Raw genomic sequence first — 22511 nt, 5'->3', positions numbered from 1 at the left:
CTTAGAGACTAACAAATTTATTTGAGCATAAGCTTTCGTGAGCTACAGCTCACTTCACATGCATCCGATGAAGTGAGCTGTAGCTCACGAAAGATTATGCTCAAATAAATTTGTTAGTCTCTAAGGTGCCACAAGTACTCCTTTTCTTTTTGCGAATACAGACTAACACAGCTACTACTCTGAAACCTGTCATTATTTCCTGTATGAATTCGTTCAGCTTCAGGTTCCAGTCACTGATTCATAGATTCCGTTCGATTAAAGAACTATCTATCCAAAATATTCTCCCCTTTTAGGTACTTACAGACAATGATTAAGTGACATGTTAACTTTCTCCTGAATAAACTAAATTGATAGAGTTTTAGTTTCTCACTACGAGGCATGTTTTCTAGACCTTGAGGCATTCTTATAGCTCTTTACTGAACCATTGCCAATTTGTCAACATCCTTTTAAGATTGTTGACACCACAAATGGACACACTATCCAATAATAATCTCATTAATATTACCACTACATCCAAAAATCAAGTTAGCTCTCTTAGTCGCTCCATTCCACTGGGAGCTCATCTTCAGTTGGTTTCCAACATGACCTTAAGTCCTTTTCTCAGTAACTGCTTTCCTAAATACAACCCCTGCCTCCCCATTGAACAACTGTGACCTGCATTCTTTGTTCCTAGATTTAGGTTGTTGTATTTGGCTGTATTGAACATACATTTCAAGGAGCCCCATTCACCTAATGATCCAGACCACTCTGTATAACAACTGACCTGTTCCCAACATAATTTATTAAGCTACCATTTTTATGTCATCTGCAATAGATTTTACATTTCCTTTCATATCATTGATAAAGTTATTGAAAAACTTTGTGTCAAAAAGAGAGCCCTGGAGGACCATTCCCACCCTCTTGGCTAGCTTCACATGATTGGCCAAGTCTTTCCCCAACAGCATGGGAACAAGATAATTATTATAGACTGCAAAAGTCCACGTTCCTGACCAGCCCTTGTACTGGACAGGCAACTTGGCTGTAGGCAAGTCAAAAGAATTACTTGGACCTCTGGGTCGATTAAATTAGGGTTCACTAAGGAAGCATGGATAGCTGACACTTGTGCTTCAGTGTCCCTCCACGCTGTGACCTTCTTCCCGCCCACACTTACAGTTTTCCTCTGCTCTGAGGGTATCTGGGAAGCATCTGGGCCTGAGGCCCTCTGGTGTGATTTCAGTGCAATGATTTGTAGTCTGTTGGGGTTCTTGGGGCAGTTGGCCTTTACATGCCCTGGCTCGTTACATTTAAAACGTCGCCCAGCTGACTGGTCACTGGGGCGAGGTGGGTTCCTGGAGAACAGTGTGGCAGGACGATAAGGTGTCTGGAGTGTTCCTTGGGGTGTAGTTGGGGCCTTGGGCTGCCCTCGGTAGTAGGGTGTGGTCTGAGGGTGTTCCTTCTGGTATCCGCTCCAACTGCGACCAGGGTTGTTTCTCTCTCCTCCCTCCACCCGTTTTGTTTCAGTTTGCCCCGGCTCTCTGGGACTGCTCGTATTGATCAGCATAAGAAGCAAGACTTTCTGCTGAGTCCATTTTCTTATTCCATAAACACTGTTTTATATTATCCTTGGACATATTCAGGAATTGCTTCATTGCTTAAATTTCACGCGGCACTGCTGTGTGTCCCTGTTGTAGCCTCTGTCCATCATGCCCTGTGTGATTTTCATAGAATCATAGAATCATAGAATATCAGGGTTGGAAGGGACCCCAGAAGGTCATCTAGTCCAACCCCCTGCTCGAAGCAGGACCAATTCCCAGTTAAATCATCCCAGCCAGGGCTTTGTCAAGCCTGACCTTAAAAACCTCTAAGGAAGGAGATTCCACCACCTCCCTAGGTAACGCATTCCAGTGTTTCACCACCCTCTTAGTGAAAAGATATGAATGCATCCGATGAAGTGAGCTGTAGCTCACGAAAGCTCATGCTCAAATAAACTGGTTAGTCTCTAAGGTGCCACAAATACTCCTTTTCTTTTTGAGTCATTTTTAAATTGACCTAAAGCGGCTAAATTCGACCTAACCCCATAGTGGAGACTAGGGCTAAGCGTATTATCTCAAAATAATTATCAGTCAAACCTGCAATCTTATCAGAAAGAGCTCACTTTTTTTGTCAAGAACTTTCTTCCAGAAATCCATGTTGGACATTATTTATGCTGCCGTCCTTTAATTCTTTATGTCTGCATGGTGTATTTCCATGATTTTGCCCAGGATCTATGTCAAGCTAACCACCTTATAGTGATCTGGATCATTCTATTTACCTTTTTAAAATATTAGCACAATTTTTTTTTCTAGTCTTCTAGAACTTCCCCAGTATTACAAGGTTTGTTTACCAAATAAATAAATTAAATAAATTGATGACTCAGACATCTACTTCACCAACTCTTTTAATACTCTGGATGCAAATTATTTGGTCCTGCAAATTTAAACTTTAGCAATTGCTGTTTTACATCCTACCTAGATGTTAGAATAGAAATAATATAATTAATACTATAAGATACAAATACATCATGTATTGATCAAACTGTTAAACTAAACAGTAATAAGTCACCAGGACCAGATGGTATCATCCAAGAGTTCTGAAGGAACTCTAATGTGAAATTGCAGAACTACTAACTGTAGTCTGTAACCTATCATTTAAATCAGCTTCTGTACCAAATGACTGGGGGATAGCTAATGTGACGCCAGTTTTTAAAAAGGGCTTCAGAGTGATCCCGGCAATTACAGGCCAGTAGGTTTGACTTCAGTACTGGGCAAACTGGTTGAAACTATAGTAAAGAACAAAATTGTCAGACACATAGATGAACACACTATATTGGGGAAGAGTCAACATGGTTTTTGTAAAGGGAAATCATGCCTCATCAATCTACTAGACTTTTTTGAGGGGATCAACAAGATGTGGAGAAGGGTGATCCAGTGAATATAGTGTACTTGGACTTTCAGGAAGCTTTTGACAAGGTCCCACACTAAAGGCTCTTAAGCAAAGTAAGCAGTCATAGGATAAAAGGGAAGGTCTTCTCATGGATCAGTAACCGGGTAAAAGACAGGAAACAAAGGACAGGAATAAATGGTTAGTTTTCAGAATGGAAAGAGGTAAATAGTGGAGTCCTCCAAGCATCTGTACTGGGACCAGTCCTATTCAACATATTCCTAAATGATCTGGGAAAGGGGGAGAACAGTGAGTTGGCACAAGTTCCAGATGATACAAAACTACTCAAGATAGTTAAGTCCAAAGCTGAATGCAAGACTTAAAGGGGGATCTCACTACTCTGAGTGACTGGGCAACAAAAAATGGCAGATGAAATTCAGTGTCGATAAATGCAAAGTAATGCACATTGGAAAACATAATTCCCAACTATACATATAAAATGATGGGGTCTAAATTAGCTGTTACCACTCAAGAAAGATCTTGGAATCATTGTGGATAGTTCTCTGAAAACATCCACTCAATGTGCAGCAGCAGTCAAAAAAGAGAACAGAATGTTGGGAATCATTAGGAAAAGGATAGATAAGAAGACAGGAAATATAATATTGCTTCTATGTACGCCCACATCTTGAATACTGCGTGCAGATCTGGTTGCCCCATCTCTAAAAAAGATTTATTGGAATCAGAAAAGGTTCAAAAAAGGGCAACAAAAATTATTAGGGGTATGGAACGGCTTCCGTAGGAGGAGAAATTAATAAGACTGGGACTTTTTAGCTTGGAAAATAGACGAGTAAGGGGGGATATGACAGAGGTCTATAAAATCATGACTGGTGTGGAGAAAGTAAATAAGGAAGTGTTATTTACTCCTTCTCATAACCCAAGAACTAGGGGGTCACCAAATGATATTAATAGATTGATACCAGTCAGCTCTGTGTTTTGGGGGAACCAGGGTGCAGTATCTAGCCTATCTGACTCATGAAAGACACCCCTCCCCCACCACCAGTCTCTGCTTGAATCAAAACCAATCAGAGAAAAGGCTTGCAGAGAGCAGTGAAGGGCGTTGGGAGACACACCTAGACCTCTCCTGACAAGATTAAGACATCTCCATTAGCATACAGAATGGAAAACAGAGACAACTCTGTTGGTGACACTGGGCATCATACTAGGTAACTCGGGAGGGTGGAAGGCCACGAGTGCCGAGGAAGCCCCCCCGCGCTGGGCCCAAACAAACCAAAGCCTCTCCATTCTGTGAGCTTTCTGTAATCCTGCCAGACTATAAGAAAGCTAGTATAAAAACAAAGACAGAAAGCTGCAAAAACAGTTTAGAGCAGACAGCCTGCTCTCAGAGACAGCCTTCAGACAGCTCTGGCCAGGGTAAGCGTATAAATAAAAAAGGAACGTTTTGCACTAGCTTTCTGCAACACAGGAACAAATACAACCAAATAAGGCAGGGCTTACATAATGCTAATAAGGAAACATCTAATTGGCCTCTTTGGCTGTATTATTGTACAGGGCAATAAGTAATTGGTTGTACATGCTTCTATAGCTAAATTAATAAAAAAGGTATAAATTGTATAATATAATATGCAGTCGGGGCTGCAGGATTTGAGACAGCTGTGTCTCCCTGGGCCTGTTTGCAGCTGCAAATAAACTCTCTGCTTCTCCACCCTGTTGTGATTATTGGGTAATGCACACCGGGCAACAAACCCCTACTGTTGCTTGCCTTGGGCACTCTGTGCCGGCAACAACTCCCTTAGCCTCATCTGCATGAAAGATGGGACAAGGAGACATTTCAATTTGCATACAGAATGGAGAACAGAGAACCGCACTGAACTCTGGGATCAGAAAAGCAGGGACGCACTGCATCATGGGAATCTCTGCTCCAGATGTTAATGAACCTACGCCTGCACACACCCAGCTCAGCAATTATCAGACCAATTCTAGTAATAAATCCTTGATTGATATCCAAAATATTGAAGCAGCTTAATTGCATTGTGAGCTCCCTGGAAGAAACCACCACCCATAGCCAAGAGTGATCAGCTCCTATTGTCTAGCCTAAAGAAAACTCTTAAGTCATCAGTTTACCCATAAATGAATCTAGTGTTCTCCCTTGAACCATTGTATTTTGTCTACAAAACCCCCTACCTATGCCCAAGTAAGTGTTCTGATGCTTAGATACAAACTATGCATCAGTTCCACTGGGATTCCATCTCCTGACTGATTGTGCTGGGGGCTCTGCCTGTCTCCAGCACTCAGGACCCCGAGCTACCACCATCACCTGGGAACCCTGACCAGTTCAAGCCTCACAGAGTGGGTGAGAATCATAGAATATCAGGGTTGGAAGGGACCTCAGAAGGTCATCTAGTCCAACCCCCTGCTCGAAGCAGGACCAAGTCCCAGTTAAATCATCCCAGACAGGGCTTTGTCAAGCCTGACCTTAAAAACCTCTAAGGAAGGAGATTCTACCACCTCCCTAGGTAACGCATTCCAGTGTTTCACCACCCTCTTAGTGAAAAAGTTTTTCCTAATATCCAATCTAAACCTCCCCCACTGCAACTTGAGACCATTACTCCTCGTTCTGTCATCAGAGATCCCCCTCTTTCTCTCTGTTTTCCTTTCTACCTTAGGTATTAAACGTTAATAATGATGTTATGTTGGTTTAGCCCTCCTTGGGTAGTTATCACTGTTATTCAATAAATAACTTTAAACTGGTTGCTTCTGTCTCCCTCTGAACTTTACTCTTTTGTGTTTTTAAGCTTCCCACATTTACTGTGCACCAACGGTTCTTTTACCTAAGCTAAAGATCCCTGTAGTGCCCAAAAATACTGTGGGGTTTGCTCATCAAGGGATTACTACCAGTTCAATTGTGACGTGAAAGTGGGACAGGGACGTGTTAAACCTGTGGCACATAAGGGGGAGGGGGGCAGCTGAAAGTGCTGCTCAGCCCAGCCTATTGAGACCAGGGGCACATGAGGGTGACAGCTTGAAACTGCTGCTTAACCCAGCCCAATGAATAGAGAGACATATAAGGGGATCAGCTTGAGAATGCTGATTGACCCGGTCTGCTGAGACTTGCTCTGTTAGAGAGAGAGAGCGAGCGTGCGCACTCATCTAGTTCTAGGGCTGGAGAAACCCAGTCCAGGGGAAGCTAGGTACTGCAGGGTAGCTCCATTGGGAGGGGACTAGCAGCTGTAAGGAGTAGAGCTCCATATGTCACACAAGTGACATAAGCAGCACATTAATAGAATTAAAGTAACCACCCCCCCAGAAGAGTAACCTTAATAAATGAGCATACCCCAAAGTAACGGGCACACCTGGTAACAAGGTAGCAGGTTTAAAACAAACAAAAGGAAGTATTTCTTCACGCAATGCACAGTCAACCAGTGGAACTCTCTGCCAGAGGATTTTGTGAAGGCCAAGACTATAAGAGGGTTCAAAAAAGCACTAGATAAATTCAAGAGAAGGAGGCGGGTGGTGGTGGTCAGGGACTCTCTCCTCAGGGGGACTGAGTCATCTATCTGCCGCCCCGACCGGGAAAACCGAGAAGTCTGCTGCTTGCCAGGACCTAAGATTCGTGATGTGACGGAGAGACTGCCGAGACTCATCAAGCCCTCGGATCGCTACCCCTTCCTGCTTCTCCACGTGGGCACCAATGATACTGCCAAGAATGACCTTGAGTGGATCACTGCAGACTACGTGGCTCTGGGAAGAAGGATAAAGGAGTCTGAGGCGCAAGTAGTGTTCTCGTCCATCCTCCCTGTGGAAGGAAAAGGCCTGGGTAGAGACCGTCGAATCGTGGAAGTCAACGAATGGCTACGCAGGTGGTGTCGGACAGAAGGCTTTGGATTCTTTGACCATGGGATGGTGTTCCAAGACGGAGGAGTGCGAGGCAGAGACGGGCTCCACCTAACGAAGAGAGGGAAGAGCATCTTCACAAGCAGGCTGGCTAACCTAGTGAGGAGAGCTTTAAAATAGGTTCACCGGGGGAAGGAGACCAAAGCCCTGAGGTAAGTGGGGAAGTGGGATACCAGGAGGAAGCACGAGCAGGAGCACGTGAGAGGGGAGGGCTCCTGCCTCATACTGAGAAAGTGGGGCGATCAGCGGGTTATCTCAAGTGCACAAATGCACGAAGCCTGGGAAACAAGCAGGGAGAACTGGAAGTCCTGGCACGGTCAAGGAATTATGATGTGATTGGAATAACAGAGACTTGGTAGGATAACTCACATGACTGGAGTACTGTCATGGATGGATATAAGCTGTTCAGGAAGGACAGGCAGGGCAGAAAAGGTGGGGGAGTTGCATTGTATGTAAGAGAGCAGTATGACTGCTCAGAGCTCAAGTATGAAACTGCAGAAAAACCTGAGAGTCTCTGGATTAAGTTTAAAGTGTGAGCAACAAGGGTGATGTCGTGGTGGGAGTCTGCTATAGACCACCGGACCAGGGGGATGAGGTGGACGAGGCTTTCTTCCGGCAACTCACAGAAGTTACTAGATCGCAGGCCCTGGTTCTCATGGGAGACTTCAATCACCCTGATATCTGCTGGGAGAGCAATACAGCGGTGCACAGACAATCCAGGAAGTTTTTGGAAAGTGTAGGGGACAATTTCCTGGTGCAAGTGCTGGAGGAACCAACTAGGGGCAGAGCTCTTCTTGACCTGCTGCTCACAACCGAGAAGAATTAGTAGGGGAAGCTAAAGTGGATGGGAACCTGGGAGGCAGTGACCATGAGATGGTCGAGTTCAGGATCCTGACACAAGAAAGAAAGGAAAGCAGCAGAATACGGACCCTGGACTTCAGAAAAGCAGACTTTGACTCCCTCAGGGAACTGATGGGCAAGATCCCCTGGGAGAATAACATGAGGGGGAAAGGAGTCCAGGAGAGCTGGCTGTATTTTAAAGAATCCTTATTGAGGTTACAGGGACAAACCATCCCGATGTGTGGAAAGAATAGTAAATATGGCAGGCGACCAGCTTGGCTTAACAGTGAAATCCTTGCTGATCTTAAATACAAAAAAGAAGCTTACAAGAAGTGGAAGATGGGACAAATGACCAGGGATGAGTATAAAAATATTGCTCGGGCATGCAGGAGTGAAATCAGGAAAGCCAAATCACACCTGGAGGTGAGGCTAGCAAGAGATGTGAAGAGTAACAAGAAGGGTTTTTTCAGGTATGTTAGCAACAAGAAGAAAATCAAGGAAAGTGTGGGCCCCTTACTGAATGAGGGAGGCAACCTAGTGACAGAGGATGTGGAAAAAGCTAATGTACTCAATGCTTTTTTTGCCTCTGTCTTCACGAACAAGGTCAGCTCCCAGACTACTGCACTGGGCAGCACAGGCATGGGGAGGAGGTGACCAGCCCTCTGTGGAGAAAGAAGGTTCGGGACTATTTAGAAAAGCTGGACATGCACAAGTCCATGGGGCCGGATGCATTGCATCCGAGAGCGCTAAAGGAGTTGGCGGATGTGATTGCAGAGCCATTGGCCATTATCTTTGAAAACACATGGCGATCAGGGGAAGTCCCAGACGACTGGAAAAAGGCTAATGTAGTGCCGATCTTTAAAAAAGGGAAGAAGGAGGATCCTGGGAACTACAGGCCAGTCAGCCTCACCTCAGTCCCTGGAAAAATCATGGAGCAGGTCCTCAAGGAATCAATTCTGAAGCACTTAGAGGAGAGGAAAGTGATCAGGAACAGTCAGCATGGATTCACCAAGGGCAAGTCATGCCTGACTAATCTAATTGCCTTCTATGACGAGATAACTGGCTCTGTGGATGAAGGGAAAGCAGTGGACGTGTTGTTCCTTGACTTTAGCAAAGCTTTTGACACGGTCTCCCACAGTATTCTTGCCAGCAAGTTAAAGAAGTATGGGCTGGATGAATGGACTATAAGGTGGATAGAAAGCTGGCTAGATTGTTGGGCTCAACGGGTAGTGATCAATGGCTCCATGTCTAGTTGGCAGCTGGTATCAAGTGGAGTGCCCCAAGGGTCGGTCCTGGGGCCGGTTTTGTTCAATATCTTCATAAATGATCTGGAGGATGGTGTGGATTGCACCCTCAGCAAGTTTGCAGATGACACTAAACTGGGAGGAGAGGTAAATACACTGGAGGGTAGGGATAGGATACAGAGGGACCTAGACAAATTGGAGGATTGGGCCAAAAGAAATCTGATGAGGTTCAACAAGGACAAGTGCAGAGTCCTGCACTTAGGACGGAAGAATCCCATGCACCGCTACAGACTAGGGACCGAATGGCTCGGCAGCAGTTCTGCAGAAAAGGACCTAGGGGTTACAGTGGACGAGAAGCTGGATATGAGTCAACAGTGTGCCCTTGTTGCCAAGAAGGCCAATGGCATTTTGGGATGTATAAGTAGGGGCAATGCCAGCAGATCGAGGGACGTGATCGTTCCCCTCTATTCGACACTGGTGAGGCCTCATCGGGAGTAGTGTGTCCAGTTTTGGGCCCCACACTACAAGAAGGATGTGGAAAAATTGGAAAGAGTCCAGCGGAGGGCAACCAAAATCATGAGGGGACTGGAACACATGAGTTATGAGGAGAGCCTGAGGGAACTGGAGATGTTTAGTCTACGGAAGAGAAGAATGAGGGGGGATTTGATAGCTGCTTTCAACTCCCTGAAAGGGGGTTCCAAAGAGGATGGCTCTAGACTGTTCTCAGTGGTAGCAGATGACAGAACAAGGAGTAATGGTCTCAAGTTGCAGTGGGGGAGATTTAGGTTGGATATTAGGAAAAACTTTTTCACTAGGAGGAATGCGTTACCTAGGGAGGTGGTGGAATCTCCTTCCTTAGAAGTTTTTAAGGTCATGCTTGACAAAGCCCTGGCTGGGATGATTTAACTGGGGATCGGTCCTGCTTTGAGCAGGGGGTTGGACTAAATGACCTCCTGAGGTCCCTTCCAACCCTGATATTCTTTGATTCTGTGGAGGATAGGTCCATCAATGGTATTAGCCAGGATGGGCAGGGATGAGCCTGCCTCTAGCCTCTGTTTGCCAGAAGCTCGGAATGGTCGACGGGGAATGGATCACTTGATGATTACCTGTTCTGTTCATTCCCTTTGGGGCACCTGGCATTGGCTACTGTCAGAAGACAGGCCACTGGGCTAGAAGGACCTTTGGTCTGACCCAGTATGGTGGTTTTTATGTTTCTTTCCAAAGACAGGAAAGAAATATTTATTGAACACTTCTGCTTTCTCTGCATCATTACTGGCAATTTTTACATCCCTATCTAGTAACATACCTACACCACTGCTAGGATTTCATGTATTCATTTTTTTTTTAAACTGCCTTGTTGTCTTTAACCCTTCTGTCTCTACATTTTTCATTAATATATTTAGCTTCCCTTATCTATTGTCTGCATCTTGTAACTGCTAATTTATAGTCATTGATATCTATTTCCCCATTTTTCCCTTTGTAACAATTTAAAAGAGAGAGAGATGCTTTTACTTCCCTTCTTAATCAATGATGCCTTCTTTTGTAATTGTAGAATTGCGGAGAGGGAAGGCAGGGTCTGGCAGCTAGTAAACTTTCCTTAAACTCTCACTTATAATTCACATTGGGAGGAAAAAATTAAAACAAAATAATCAATTTTGCCCCTAATTGTTTTCAGCTTGGAGAAAGTGACTCTTTTAAAACACCACGTATATAATACAGGTGTGGCCTATCTTTCTGTTACATGTAAGAAACTTAATTAGGTTGTGATCATTTGCACCTAGATAACCACTATTTTTTAGTTCAGTGGTCAGTTAATCTTTGTCTCTCACAATGAAGTCAAATATAGAATTGCCCCAAGCCAAGTCTAATACTTTGTGTTAGAAAGATAGTCTACACTTTTTTTTTTTTTTTTTTTTTTAATTCCAAGGACATTGTACTAGTGGCAGCATGACACCTACAGCACATGCCTCCAGATTGAAATCCCCCCCTGCAAACAGTTTTATTTTATACACATGATTTATTCACGGAGTGCCTGACAGGCCCTTTTCCCCATTCAGCCCCACTGGTTCCTGCTGCCATGTGACAGTGACATTTCCCACTGCCACCTCATACAGCAGTACTGCCAGCATCTGCAACTTTAACAGTGTTTCCTATTCCTCCTATTTACCTTCCCTGCCTCAGCATGTGGACTCAAGGGTGAGTGCAGCCCATAGAGAGACAGGAGGTTGTATGCATGTGGGAGGTGTGTCAGTGTATTTGTTGCAGGAGTGCCAGGACTGTTTAGGGTGGTTCTACAACCCCCACAATTTACCCACCCTGACTGATGAGCACAGCCCATGGAGTGAGGAGGAGTGGGGTCCACAGGGTACTCTACTCACTGCTGGAGCGCCTCCTCCTGGCTATGTCTGGGGATTAACTCTGCCAGTCTGATGCCCCTTCCTGCAGTAGCTCACTCTCTCTCTCTCAGTCTTGCTTTCTTGGGACTTGACTGCCCCCTCCGGCCAGGTCACTGTAGTCCCCTTCCCGAGGGATTGTGTGTATCAAAGTCTCTCCAGACCCAATGTCCCAGGCAGCCTTCCCTTTCACTGTCTCTTAATGGCTCGTAGGGAACCCAGCCTAAGGGCCTTACAACAAGCAGCCATGGTCTGCACAGCCCTGAACCTTACCACTGCATCCCTGGGCTGCTTCCTACCTTGCTGTCTCTCCCCCAGGCCCCTGCAGCTCTCAGCACCTGGGCTGCAGACAGGCCCATGCCATCCCATCCTGCTGCACTTCACGGCTAATTAGCACTTGCTCTTAGGGCTCCTCCTTCAGGTGCAGCCTGGGCTGTTACCTGGCCCTCGTGGCCATCTTAACCCCCTCAGGGCTGCATGGTGGCCACCCCCGCAGGGTGTTAGCGTAGGGGGGAAGGGAGGCACGTCTAGGACAGCTCTAAACCGCCCCTTCCCCCAGTTTATCAGTCTGCCTGGGGCAGGGCCACCCTGGGCCGAGCGCAGCCTGGGGGCAGGAGGCTGCTGGAATGTTCCGCAGACGGGGCGGCGGGTCTTCGCGGCGTGAGGCGGGGATTGCGCCGCTGCGGTCCTGAGGTAAACACCTGGCAGCCCTGCAGCCACGAGGGGCGCTCAGCGGGGCCTTGGCCTGGGTCGTGGGGCTGCTGGGCCTCTCCTGGAGCCGGCGCCCCCGGCAGGGACGGGGTCAGTTCCGCGCGCACGCCGGTCGCACCGGCCCTGGGGCCCCGGTCAGGCCTGCCCGGCGGCCGGGTTCCCCCAGGGGCTCCCATCTTGGCTGCCACCAGCAAGTTTGCCCCACAGGGTCACGGCCCCATTTTGAGACCAGTTTTCAGAGTAGCAGCCATGTTAGTCTGTATTCGCAAAAAGAAAAGGAGGACTTGTGGCACCTTAGAGACTTAGAGAGGTTAGTTTTCATTTTGAGACCGGGTTACCTCCACTGGTTCCTGTCCCAGCTGCTGCAGGCTAGGTCCGCCTCTGTCCGGCAGGCGCAGGGCACGGGCTAGGTGAGCTGGGGAGGGGGATCCAGGGCACTGCTGCAGGCCGGGTCACCCTGTAGGCTCTTGTCATGGCTGCCTTTCTCGCTGCCTCAGACCCAACCTCACAATCGCTCCCACTCTGGAGAATAAAATTGAGGGAAACACTCCCTTCTGCTAGTTCCCGGTTTTGTGGATGAAGAGAAACAGACTTGGTTAAGCATCAGCAAATTTTCTGCAGCTCACTTGAAACCAGCTGCGCATTAATTAGAACACACCCAGTGTGGATTGAGCCCCCGGAAGGCACTGTTCTCAATCAGGAGAGGGTATCTGTCATCACAGTAGTATGGACACTTTAAAAATGTGTTTAACTCTGCAGCGCCAAACTGTGGGTCACTCCTGTGTCTGCTGCAGGCTTATATGATGTGCTGCAGTGTTCTGCTCTGAATTTAACACCCAAACAGTCCCCACTGGTGCAGTACTGCTTTCTGAAGCTTTTCTCCTTTTTTAAAAAGCAAAACAGTAAATACAAACCCAGGTATTCATGTGATATTAGGGCTGAAAATCGAAATACCAGGCAGTAAGGCAATCAGGACATTAAGGTTCTCAGGCCACTGCAGATGCTCAGTACACAGAGGTGCATTTAAGTCTTTATGTGCAGTACAGGTCAATTAATGTAGTGATTAACTTGCTCTGTATATTATATATATGGATTGTTCTCTCCATTTCTATGCGCAGAGGGGATTTTGATCCAGTAGATTCTAGTCAATTCAGATTTTTATAAAATTCACAATATTGCTAATCCCAAAAGTTTTTTTTATAAAGTCAACCCCCAAAAAACCATGAGGATGTGTTTTTTTTGTTTAAAAACACAAATTATTATAGCATAATTTTTGGTCTGACTGCTGAGTTGTGTTTCCCTGCCTGCTCCCAATGTGGGTGTAACCATTACTGTCTTGTCAACATTTGTAAAAGCGGCAAAGAGTTAACAGACGTATTGGAGCATGAGCATTCGTGGGTGAATACCCACTTTGTCAGACCCATGTAGTGGAAATTTCCAGAGGCAGGTATAAATATGCAAGCAAGAATCAGGCTAGGGATAACGAGGTTAGTTCAATCAGGGAGGAGGAGGCCCTCTTCTAGCAGTTGAGGTGTGAGCACCAAGGGAGGAGAAACTGCTTTTGTAGTGGGCTAGCCATTCACAGTCTTTGTTTAATCCTGAGCTGATAGTGTCAAATTTGCAAATGAACTGACGCTCATTCCCAGTCTTTATTTAAGCTAAAAAGACTTTGAGCCTAAAGACTGGGAATGACTGTCATTACACAAAGTTAAACTATTTCCCCATGTTTATTCCTTCCCCGCCTCCCCCTCCACTGTTCCTCACGCGTTCTTGTCAGCTGCTAGAAATGGCTCACCTTGATCATCACTACAAAAGGTTCCCCCCCCCCCCCCCCAGTCTCCGCTGGTAATAGCTCACCTTACCTGATCACTTTTGTTACAGTGTGTATGGTAACACCCATTGTTTCATTTTCTCTGTGTATATAAATCTCCCCACTATATTTTCCACTGCATGCATCCGATGAAGTGAGCTGTAGCTCATGAAAGCTTACGCTCAAATAAATTTGTTAGTCCCTAAGGTGCCACAAGTCCTCCTTTTCTTTTTGCGGATACAGACTAACACGGTTGCTACTCTGAAACCAAATTTTCGCAGCTATTTCTTCCAGATTCTTGATAAAGATAGTGAATAGCAGTGGGTAGATGACAGATTGGTAGGGTTCCACAGCAAAGATACCTCACTGGTAACAATTTCCTGATTACAGTTACTTTCTGCAGTCTCTCAGTTAAGTTTTTAATCAATTTAATATGGGCTACAGGGAGTGTTAAGATAATGTTAAGCACAAGTTTTACTAATTTATACATTAAAAAGAAAAGTAAAAGGAACTATACCCAACTGCTCCTCAACCAAGCTGTTAAGTATTCCCAGCCCAGTTACAGTTTTCAGAGTCAGAGGCCCAGATCAACAAGGGGACTTAGGTGTTGCAACACCTAGCATCACGATGCCTTGCTCTGAGACACCTAGAAAGTCACAGGAACACCACAGCAATCCACAAAGCCCGGGTTAGGTGCCTAGGTTTCCTATACAAAGAATGGAGAGAGATAGGTGCCTTAAATGCAATCCACAAAAGCCAGCATGCTAGGTGAGGAGCCACCTGAGCTAACCAATGGGTGGGGGTCAATGATAGGGAAATGTGCAGAGCTTCCTCCCTCTTGGATAGAGAGGTACCTCCCTGTGCCTGCCTCTGCTTAGAGATCCACAAAATGGGATCCTGCTGCTTGAAGTCAGGCAGCAAGGTGCTTAAATTCATTCCGACAAGAAATGCCTAAGTGCCTGCCTCACTCACTCTGCACAGAACAGCTGGAGCAGGAGGAGATGGTGATAACAGTACCCATTTTATAACTCTTCGATTAATTGTTGGAGCACTTGCCTGGGATGTTGGAGACCCAGGTTCAATTCCTCCCCATCTACCAGAGGGGGAAAGAGAGGTGGGGAGACATCTATACAAATCCCCTAGGTCTGGGGTGTAGTTGCCTAGGTACCTTTGTGGCTCCAGGCTGGAGTTTTTAATATTTTACTATTATGTCCACTGAATTGGTAATTATAATATGCAGTTGTGCAGAATGTGACCAGAAATCACTGCCCACCTGTTTTGGCAAGTTTTGTTTCAGTTTACTTCTATTAAGAAGTTATTCCTAGCTCTGACAATATGTGCTCTAGTTACTCTGAGAAAAACCTATACCACCAACTAGTTGACAGAGATAACTGTCCCATTATGTTGGCCAACAAACATACATCCCGTCGGCTATTTGAACTGACAGTTGGCTCTCAGAAATATTGAGCTCTACTGTAATCACTTATGTCAGGTTCTAACAGATCACCTGCTGCTTAGCTGAGGATCTAATTATAGTGCATTATCTAATTAGAAAAGGAGGACTTGTGGCACCTTACAGACTAACACATTTGAGCATAAGCTTTTGTGAGCTACAGCTCACTTTCATCGGATGCTTATGCTCAAATTTGTTAGTCTCTAAGGTGCCACAAGTACTCCTTTTCTTTTTGCGAATACAGAGTAACATGGCTGCTACTCTGAAACCTATCTAGTAATAATTACCATTAGCTGTGAAAATGTTAGTAAGAAAACATATGAAAGGGGGAGGTACCCTGCTTTTGTGTATTATTTAATGCACAGAGTGTTTGAGACATATGGATAATATGAAGTGCAGGTTGTTTAAGATTACACCAGGATTAGGAAACAAATTTAATTCCTGCAGTTGACACAAGAAAACACAGCTAGTGAGTGATGTATTTTCTTGAAGCCACTTAAAATAAGCATAATACAGAAAGCATCAAGAAAGAGTCTCATTCAAATTCAAGAAATCTATGTACCTTTCAACACTTCATTCACCTCACTTTCTGAAACCAGCGCAAGATAAAATTCCTTTTTTGGATTTTTGACTGTGTCAACTAAGTTTTGCTTCCTGGTAAAGGAGAGAATTGGGAGGAGGGGGTGTAGAGGAGCCTCTTCCCAAAGCAAAAGACTGACAACCAAAGATTGTCCTCTGAATACGTGGGAAAGTCATTTCAGTCAAAAGATCCAGGAAAACTTTCAGGAGAGCAACCTGGGTATTCTGTATTTTCAGATGAAATAAGATCAGGTTGTAAGTCAAAGCAAGATATTTGTACCTGCCCCCAGCCCTGAAATCATAGTCTGGCTACTGAAAGTCAAGCTGTTCTCTTTCTGCCGTGTTAACGCTGACAAAGATCCCAGAATCTGAATATAGCAGTTGACATTACAGTAGAACCTCAGAGTTACAAACGTCTTGGGAATGGAGGTTGTTTGTAACTCAGAAATGTTTGTAACTCTGAACAAAATGTTATGGTTGTTCTTTCAAAAGTTTACAACTGAATATTAACTTAATACAGTTTTGAAACTTTACTATGCAGAAGAAAAATGCTGCTTTCCTGTTATTTTTTTTAGTAGTTTATGTTTAATACGGTACTGTATTTGCTTTTTGCTTTTTTTTTGGCGGGGGGGGGGGGGGGGGGGGGAAGAGGGGGATGTCTCTGCTGCTGCCTGGTTCCAAATGAGCTGTATGGTGTTAGGGACTTATTCCTTCACCTGCTTACTTCCCTGGTCCTTCTCGCATGAACAGAGAACAACAATACGAAGTCCAAAGGTGCAAACAATTCAATGTTTATTGGGGTGAACTTCCAGCAAGCATGATTCTAGTTTCCTTTCTTAGTGTCCCCCTTCCTAGCTCTGACACCACTCTCGTTACAGTGTGTATGGTAACACCCATTGTTTCATGTTCTCTATGTATAGAAATCTCCCCACTGTATTTTCCACTGAATGCATCCGATGAAGTGAGCTGTAGCTCACGAAAGCTTATGCTCAAATAAATTGGTTAGTCTCTAATGTGCCACTAGTACTCCTCCTCTTTTTGCGAATACAGACTAACACAGCTGCTACTCTGAAACCTGCAGACTATAGTAAAACTTGAGTTCTGCTTAGCTCTACCTTAACCAACCAATCCTAATATATTGTAACATGATTATTTAACCAATTATATGGCACCACCTTAGTTTACACCCAGCAAAATTAATTATACAGCAGACAGAAACAATCACAGAACCAGACAGAGACCATGCAAATAAACAATAGCAAAATGGGAACTATAATGACAAAACAGTACAGAAGTGAGGATTTCACATCCCAGCTGTTGATAAGTGAGTTCTTGCCAGACAGGATGCTATCAAACTAAGTTTCCTTTTACATCTTAAAAAGAAAAGGAGTACTTGTGGCACCTTAGAGACTAACCAATTTATTTGAACATAAGCTTTCGTGAGCTACAGCTCACTTCATCGGATGCATACTGTGGAAAGTGTAGAAGACATTATATACTCAGAGACCATGAAACAATACCTCCTCCCACCCCAGGAGAGTGGGGTGGGAGGAGGTATTGTTTCATGGTCTCTGAGTATATAATGTCTTCTGCAGTTTCCACAGTATGCATCCGATGAAGTGAGCTGTAGCTCACGAAAGCTTATGCTCAAATAAATTGGTTAGTCTCTAAGGTGCCACAAGTACTCCTTTTCTTTTTGCGAATACAGACTAACACGGCTGTTACTCTGAAACCTTTTACATCTTCTAGGCACTTCCCTTTCTCTGGAGGGGATAGGTATACAATCCTCTCCTGATAATGCCTAACAGCCCAATAGCACCTTATTTCAATGTGACTAGTTTGGAATGTGAGGAGGTGACCGGTTGCTTCCCAGCTTATGGCTGCCTCTGCTGCTTAGCCAAAGGCCTTATACAGTCAGACAGTGATTTTGACTCTCTCTTTTATACCTCTGTAACTAGCTAAGTGATAAGAATACACCTAAATTAGAGCATAGGCCTTTACAGACAGGCCTGAATATCTATATCTTAACATATGGTTGACTGGTCAGTTCATAACTGAGGTTCTACAAGAATGCCTCTTCCCTAATAAGAGCTGTGGAGATCCTGCCTCTGGAGTACAGGCAAGAGGGAAAGTCTGGTTAGTTCCATTGGTGCCTGTAAGAAATACACTAGGATTTCTCCTTAAGGAAGCTTAACAAAAAAAAGAGTTCTGATCAGTTCTGCTGGGTTATGTAAACTAAGAACTATGACAGAATGCAAACAGGGACAGATTCTGGCCAACATCACACCTCAGTAAATCCAGCGTAACTTAGTTATTTCGCTGGAACTAATATGCATTTACACAGCTGTAATGGATCAGATTCTGACTCATAGGGAATAGATATGTACAGTTAAATGGTATATTATACAATTACTTGTCTGATCACAAGGACATCTGAATGCTTTTCTATTGTTATTATTAGCAAAATATCTTAATTTTAAAGAACTTCAATATCCTAGAAGTTGCATTGCTTGGTTTGAGCAACATTTACATTTAGTGACGTAAAAGGAAATTTTAGACAGCACCTTTGTTCCTGATGAAGGAAGGAAAAGTTTTTTGTTTTTAACAGGAAGGTGCTAGCCCTTATGCCTAAGATGTGTGTGTGGAGAGGAAATGGGGGAAGGGGAGGAATTGAGCAGGAATAATTTAAGAACTGTGCAGGATCCTAAATGAATTTTCTGCTTTAAGCCAAGCCCTGGAGTGTTTACTCTGGGCCTGTAGCTGTATTAACTTTCCTCTGGTAGGGGGATAACACGCACGTCCTGCCCCCCAGCCCTCCATTCCCTCTTACTTTCCCTGCCATTTCCCCTACTCCCCACTCACACTGACCCCCAGGTCCTCAGATATCTTTGCAGGGTCCCTGGGAAAGGGGTACTCTGTCACAGAAGTGGATGAGCCCTGCTTTGTAGCGTGGGTCTCCTCATGTACACAAAATGTCTCTCTGTGAGGGTACAAACTGACCTTTACAGAGGCAAAATACCTACTTGTGTCATTAGGAGGTCTTGAGAGAGTGAGGTTTTCAAGATTTGGCCCTTTGAATACATGACCCATAATAGGGGCATCAGCTACTACAGTTAGTGATGTTATAAATTAACACAATTTGTTAGCAAAACCTATTTTAAGTGGGTTTATATTCCCATTTTTCTCCTTCTGTCATAAATATAAAGGGAAGGCTAACCACCTTTAAATCCCTCCTGGCCAGAGGAAAAAACCCTTTCACCTGTAAAGGGTTAAGAAGCTAAAGATAACATCGCTGGCACCTGACCAAAATGACCAATGAGGAGACAAGATACTTTCAAAGCTGGGGGGGACAAAGGGTTCGCTCTGTTTGTGTGTTGCTTTTGCCAGGACTAGAGCAGGAATGCAGGTCAGAACTCTTGTAAAGGGCTAATAAGCAATCTAGTTAGATATGCGTTAGATTCTGTTTTGTTTAAATGGCTGATAAAATAGCTGTGCTGAATGGAACATATATTCCTGTTTTTGTGTCTTTGACTTAAGGTTTTGCCTAGAGGGATTGTCTATGTTTTGAATCTGGTTACCCTGTAAGGTGTTTACCATCCTGATTTTACAGAGGTGATTCTTTTACTTTTTCTTCAATTAAAATTCTTCTAAGAACCTGATTTGCTTTTTCATTGTTCTTAAGATCCAAGGGTTTGGGTCTGCGTTCACCTATGCAAATTGGTGAGGATTTTTTATCAAGCCTTCCCCAGGAAAGGGGGTGTAGGGTTTGGGAGGATTTTGGGGGGGAAAGATGTTTCCAAGCGGGCTCAAGCTCTCATGCAAAAAGCCCACTGTCTCTCTAACTTGAAACACCATGCAAGTTGCAGTAAGTTAAAGGATATCATAAGTACTCTGGAAGATACATATGAAAAACTGGGTCTAGGAATGTAGGCATCAGAGATGGAAGCTCTTTTGGGTTTATGTATTCCATCTTCCATGGGCCAGAGCAGAACAGTTTTCTACTACTACACTTTTCAGGACTTTGCATGAGACATTTTAAAATTAGATTGGACAATGAGACCTCAACCCCTTTCTTTGGGAGACAATTCCTCAGGTTACCAAAGTTGTTCCCCTCTCTCAATATAGAAAAATACTGAGCTTAAAATTTTCTTTTCTTCAGTTCAACCCTTTACTCCTGTTGTACCCCCCTTGAATGACTCTAAATGGGTATCTCCTTGATTATTTTCACTCAGTTCCTGTACACTGGTCTCCTACTCGCCCCTCCTTAGTTATCACTTAGCAATGTTACAGTTTTCTTAATAATACCTGGCTCTTACATAGCCTTTTACATCCATATATCTCAAAGTGCTCTACAAAGGAGGTAAGTAGCATTATCCTCATTTTACAAATGAGGGTACAGGACTAGATGGACTGCAGAGCTGATCCAGTTTGTCAATGTAATGGTAATGTGGTGCTCAGAACCAAATATGTTGTTCTACTTGAGGTTGCACTAGGGCTGTATAGAGAGGGGCCCAGAGGAACATAGGAATTGCAATACTGGATCAGCACAGCAGTCCATCTTGTCCTGTATCTGACAGTGACCAGAACCAGATGCTTCATAGACTAACCTGAAAACTCTGCTGTAGAATAAGATGCCCTTTACATAACTATTAGGTCTCATCTTGATCACTAAGGATTGGCTCAAGCTCTGAAGTACAAGACTCTTTACTCCCTGTCCACAATGGAAGGCTTAGACATATGCAGTCCCAACTTGCAATGTCTTGTTGTCGCTGTATCATATTTTAAACTCAGGTCTCACTTGCTGCTACTTCTTACTTCCCAGGCTACTCCCTCCCATTAAGGAGCTGGGGGTCAGGCTGTAGTTCCCCAGAAGGATTAGCTGCATTTTTTAGGCTAAATCATTTTATTTTCATACCTGTCTAGATGCACAGATATGATTGCCCTGCTATACCATAGGCTGAGTTCAGGCTGGATTTAGCACCATATCTCAGGATGACATTCTGTTTTTCCCTTCTCAGAGGCAGATGGGTGATTGGACAGCTGGTGTGCTGTTTCCTGTTCAGATGCCATGAATTCCAGAAAAACGCTTTCAGAAACAAGGAGAGGATTCACTGTTGGTAAAGCTTATGCCACTGCACACTCAGGGCAGCTCCCACAGATCCTCATTGTGGATGTCAAGCCACCTTTTTGGGCCAACACATGTTCTAAACTTTGTGAAGCCCTGGAAAACTTCTTCTGTCTAGCATGTAGTTTGGCAGGTCCCTGTCGCATCCCATTGCTGAGCCTATATGTGGTGCAGAACCAGCACGAGTGCCTCCTTCCCTTTGTGGTGAGTATGAAACAAGGGATTTTATAGACTTAGGATTTTAAAGGCTGTAATGGATACATTCAATTTAGCATAAACAATTATGATTAATTAGAAGGTATATGTAAAGAAGTTAATCATCCTCTGAATCACTTTTTATGGGTTTCATCTTAAATGGATCTTAAAGGAGGGATTTGAAAGGACAGGGCATAGTTGCCAGATGAAGTTGGCTGCAGCAAGGGGTGGGTTCAATATCTAGGGCTCCTCTACTACACCGAGCCGGCCCAGTCATGTGGGAAAAGTTCTCACCACCCCAGCGCCTCTAAGAGAGAATGCTTCCCCTCTCACAAGAACTGAGTCTGTCTATAACAAAAGAGAAGTTTTATTAAAAGGGAAAGGGAACCAAGCATTAGTTTGGGAAACCACCACAACCACATTAAAAAAAACCCCATGCAGTCATAAGGCAAACACCCATACCAAAGTATGTTGGGCAGTAGACTTAGCTTCTCACCTTGGGGCATGAGCCTAACAAACAAATGTTCCCCTCTACTGCACCCCACTCCCAGTTGCTGTCCTTGGTCAGTGAAGGCCCAGAATTCAGAGGCATGTTCATGGGAGTTCACCTCCCACCCTAGAGGGACTGGGCGGTGGGGGGAAGGTGTTGAGCAGTGCCACAGTTGCAGCCTTTCACTCTTCATTGCTGCTGCACCATTGTTCACTCTGTGGCCATTGGCCACAGTACCATCACTTTCTCTGCCACCATCTGTCTCTCTGCCACCTCTTTAGGTCGCACCCCTTAACCCAGCTCTCAGTGATTTCAGCAATTGGTGAAAGACTGCAGTGAGGTACCACTGAAACACTGCCCCACACTAGGCTTAGCACTTAGACCTGGTTATTGGTGATTTCAGCTCTAGCGATGACCTGAGAAAACAAGTGACTCAATTGATTCTAATCAGCTCTGCCTTTAAACAGTGGAGAGGGGGAGAGTTAAATAGTGTCTAGGACTCTTAGAGCAACACACCTGTCCCTACTTCTCTCCTTTTTCCACTGGGATTTGGCCTCTCTTCCCTGTTTAGTAAATTAAGGTTGTCCCCTCTATCAGGACAGGCTAAGCCCAGTTCCGCTGCCCTTTACTAGTACAATAAGGATAACATTTCATTACTCCTCCATTCAGTACTAATGTGATTTGTAACCCACCACCGGCCAAAATCCATCACTTTGGCAACACAGCTCTGTCTGCTGAATACCTAGGTAGAGGAGGTGTGTTTGTGCAAATATGGTCTGGTTCTTAAGTCTTTTTTCCCCAGCTTATCACTAGATGTTGGGGAGAGCTCATTCAGACCCAGCCTACGAAGTTGTTATATGT

General features: G+C 44.6%; 1 protein-coding gene across 1 annotated transcript in view; it reads left to right on the top strand.

Moving 5' to 3' along the window:
• The first annotated feature begins 20873 nt into the window (after positions 1–20873).
• The window catches only part of LOC102936836 (meiosis 1 associated protein), a 52598-nt gene continuing 50960 nt past the window's right edge, over positions 20874–22511 (top strand). Inside the window, exon 1 of the mRNA XM_037898598.2 lies at positions 20874–21169. Within this exon, the coding sequence (XP_037754526.1) occupies positions 20909–21169 (261 nt within the window). The 5' untranslated portion in view covers positions 20874–20908. The remainder of the gene's footprint in view (positions 21170–22511) is intronic.

Source organism: Chelonia mydas, chromosome 4 (genome assembly GCF_015237465.2).
Source record: "Chelonia mydas isolate rCheMyd1 chromosome 4, rCheMyd1.pri.v2, whole genome shotgun sequence".
NCBI lineage: Eukaryota > Metazoa > Chordata > Testudines > Cheloniidae > Chelonia > Chelonia mydas.
Note: the sequence above shows the minus strand (reverse complement) of the source record. Positions and strands in the feature narration are given on the sequence as shown.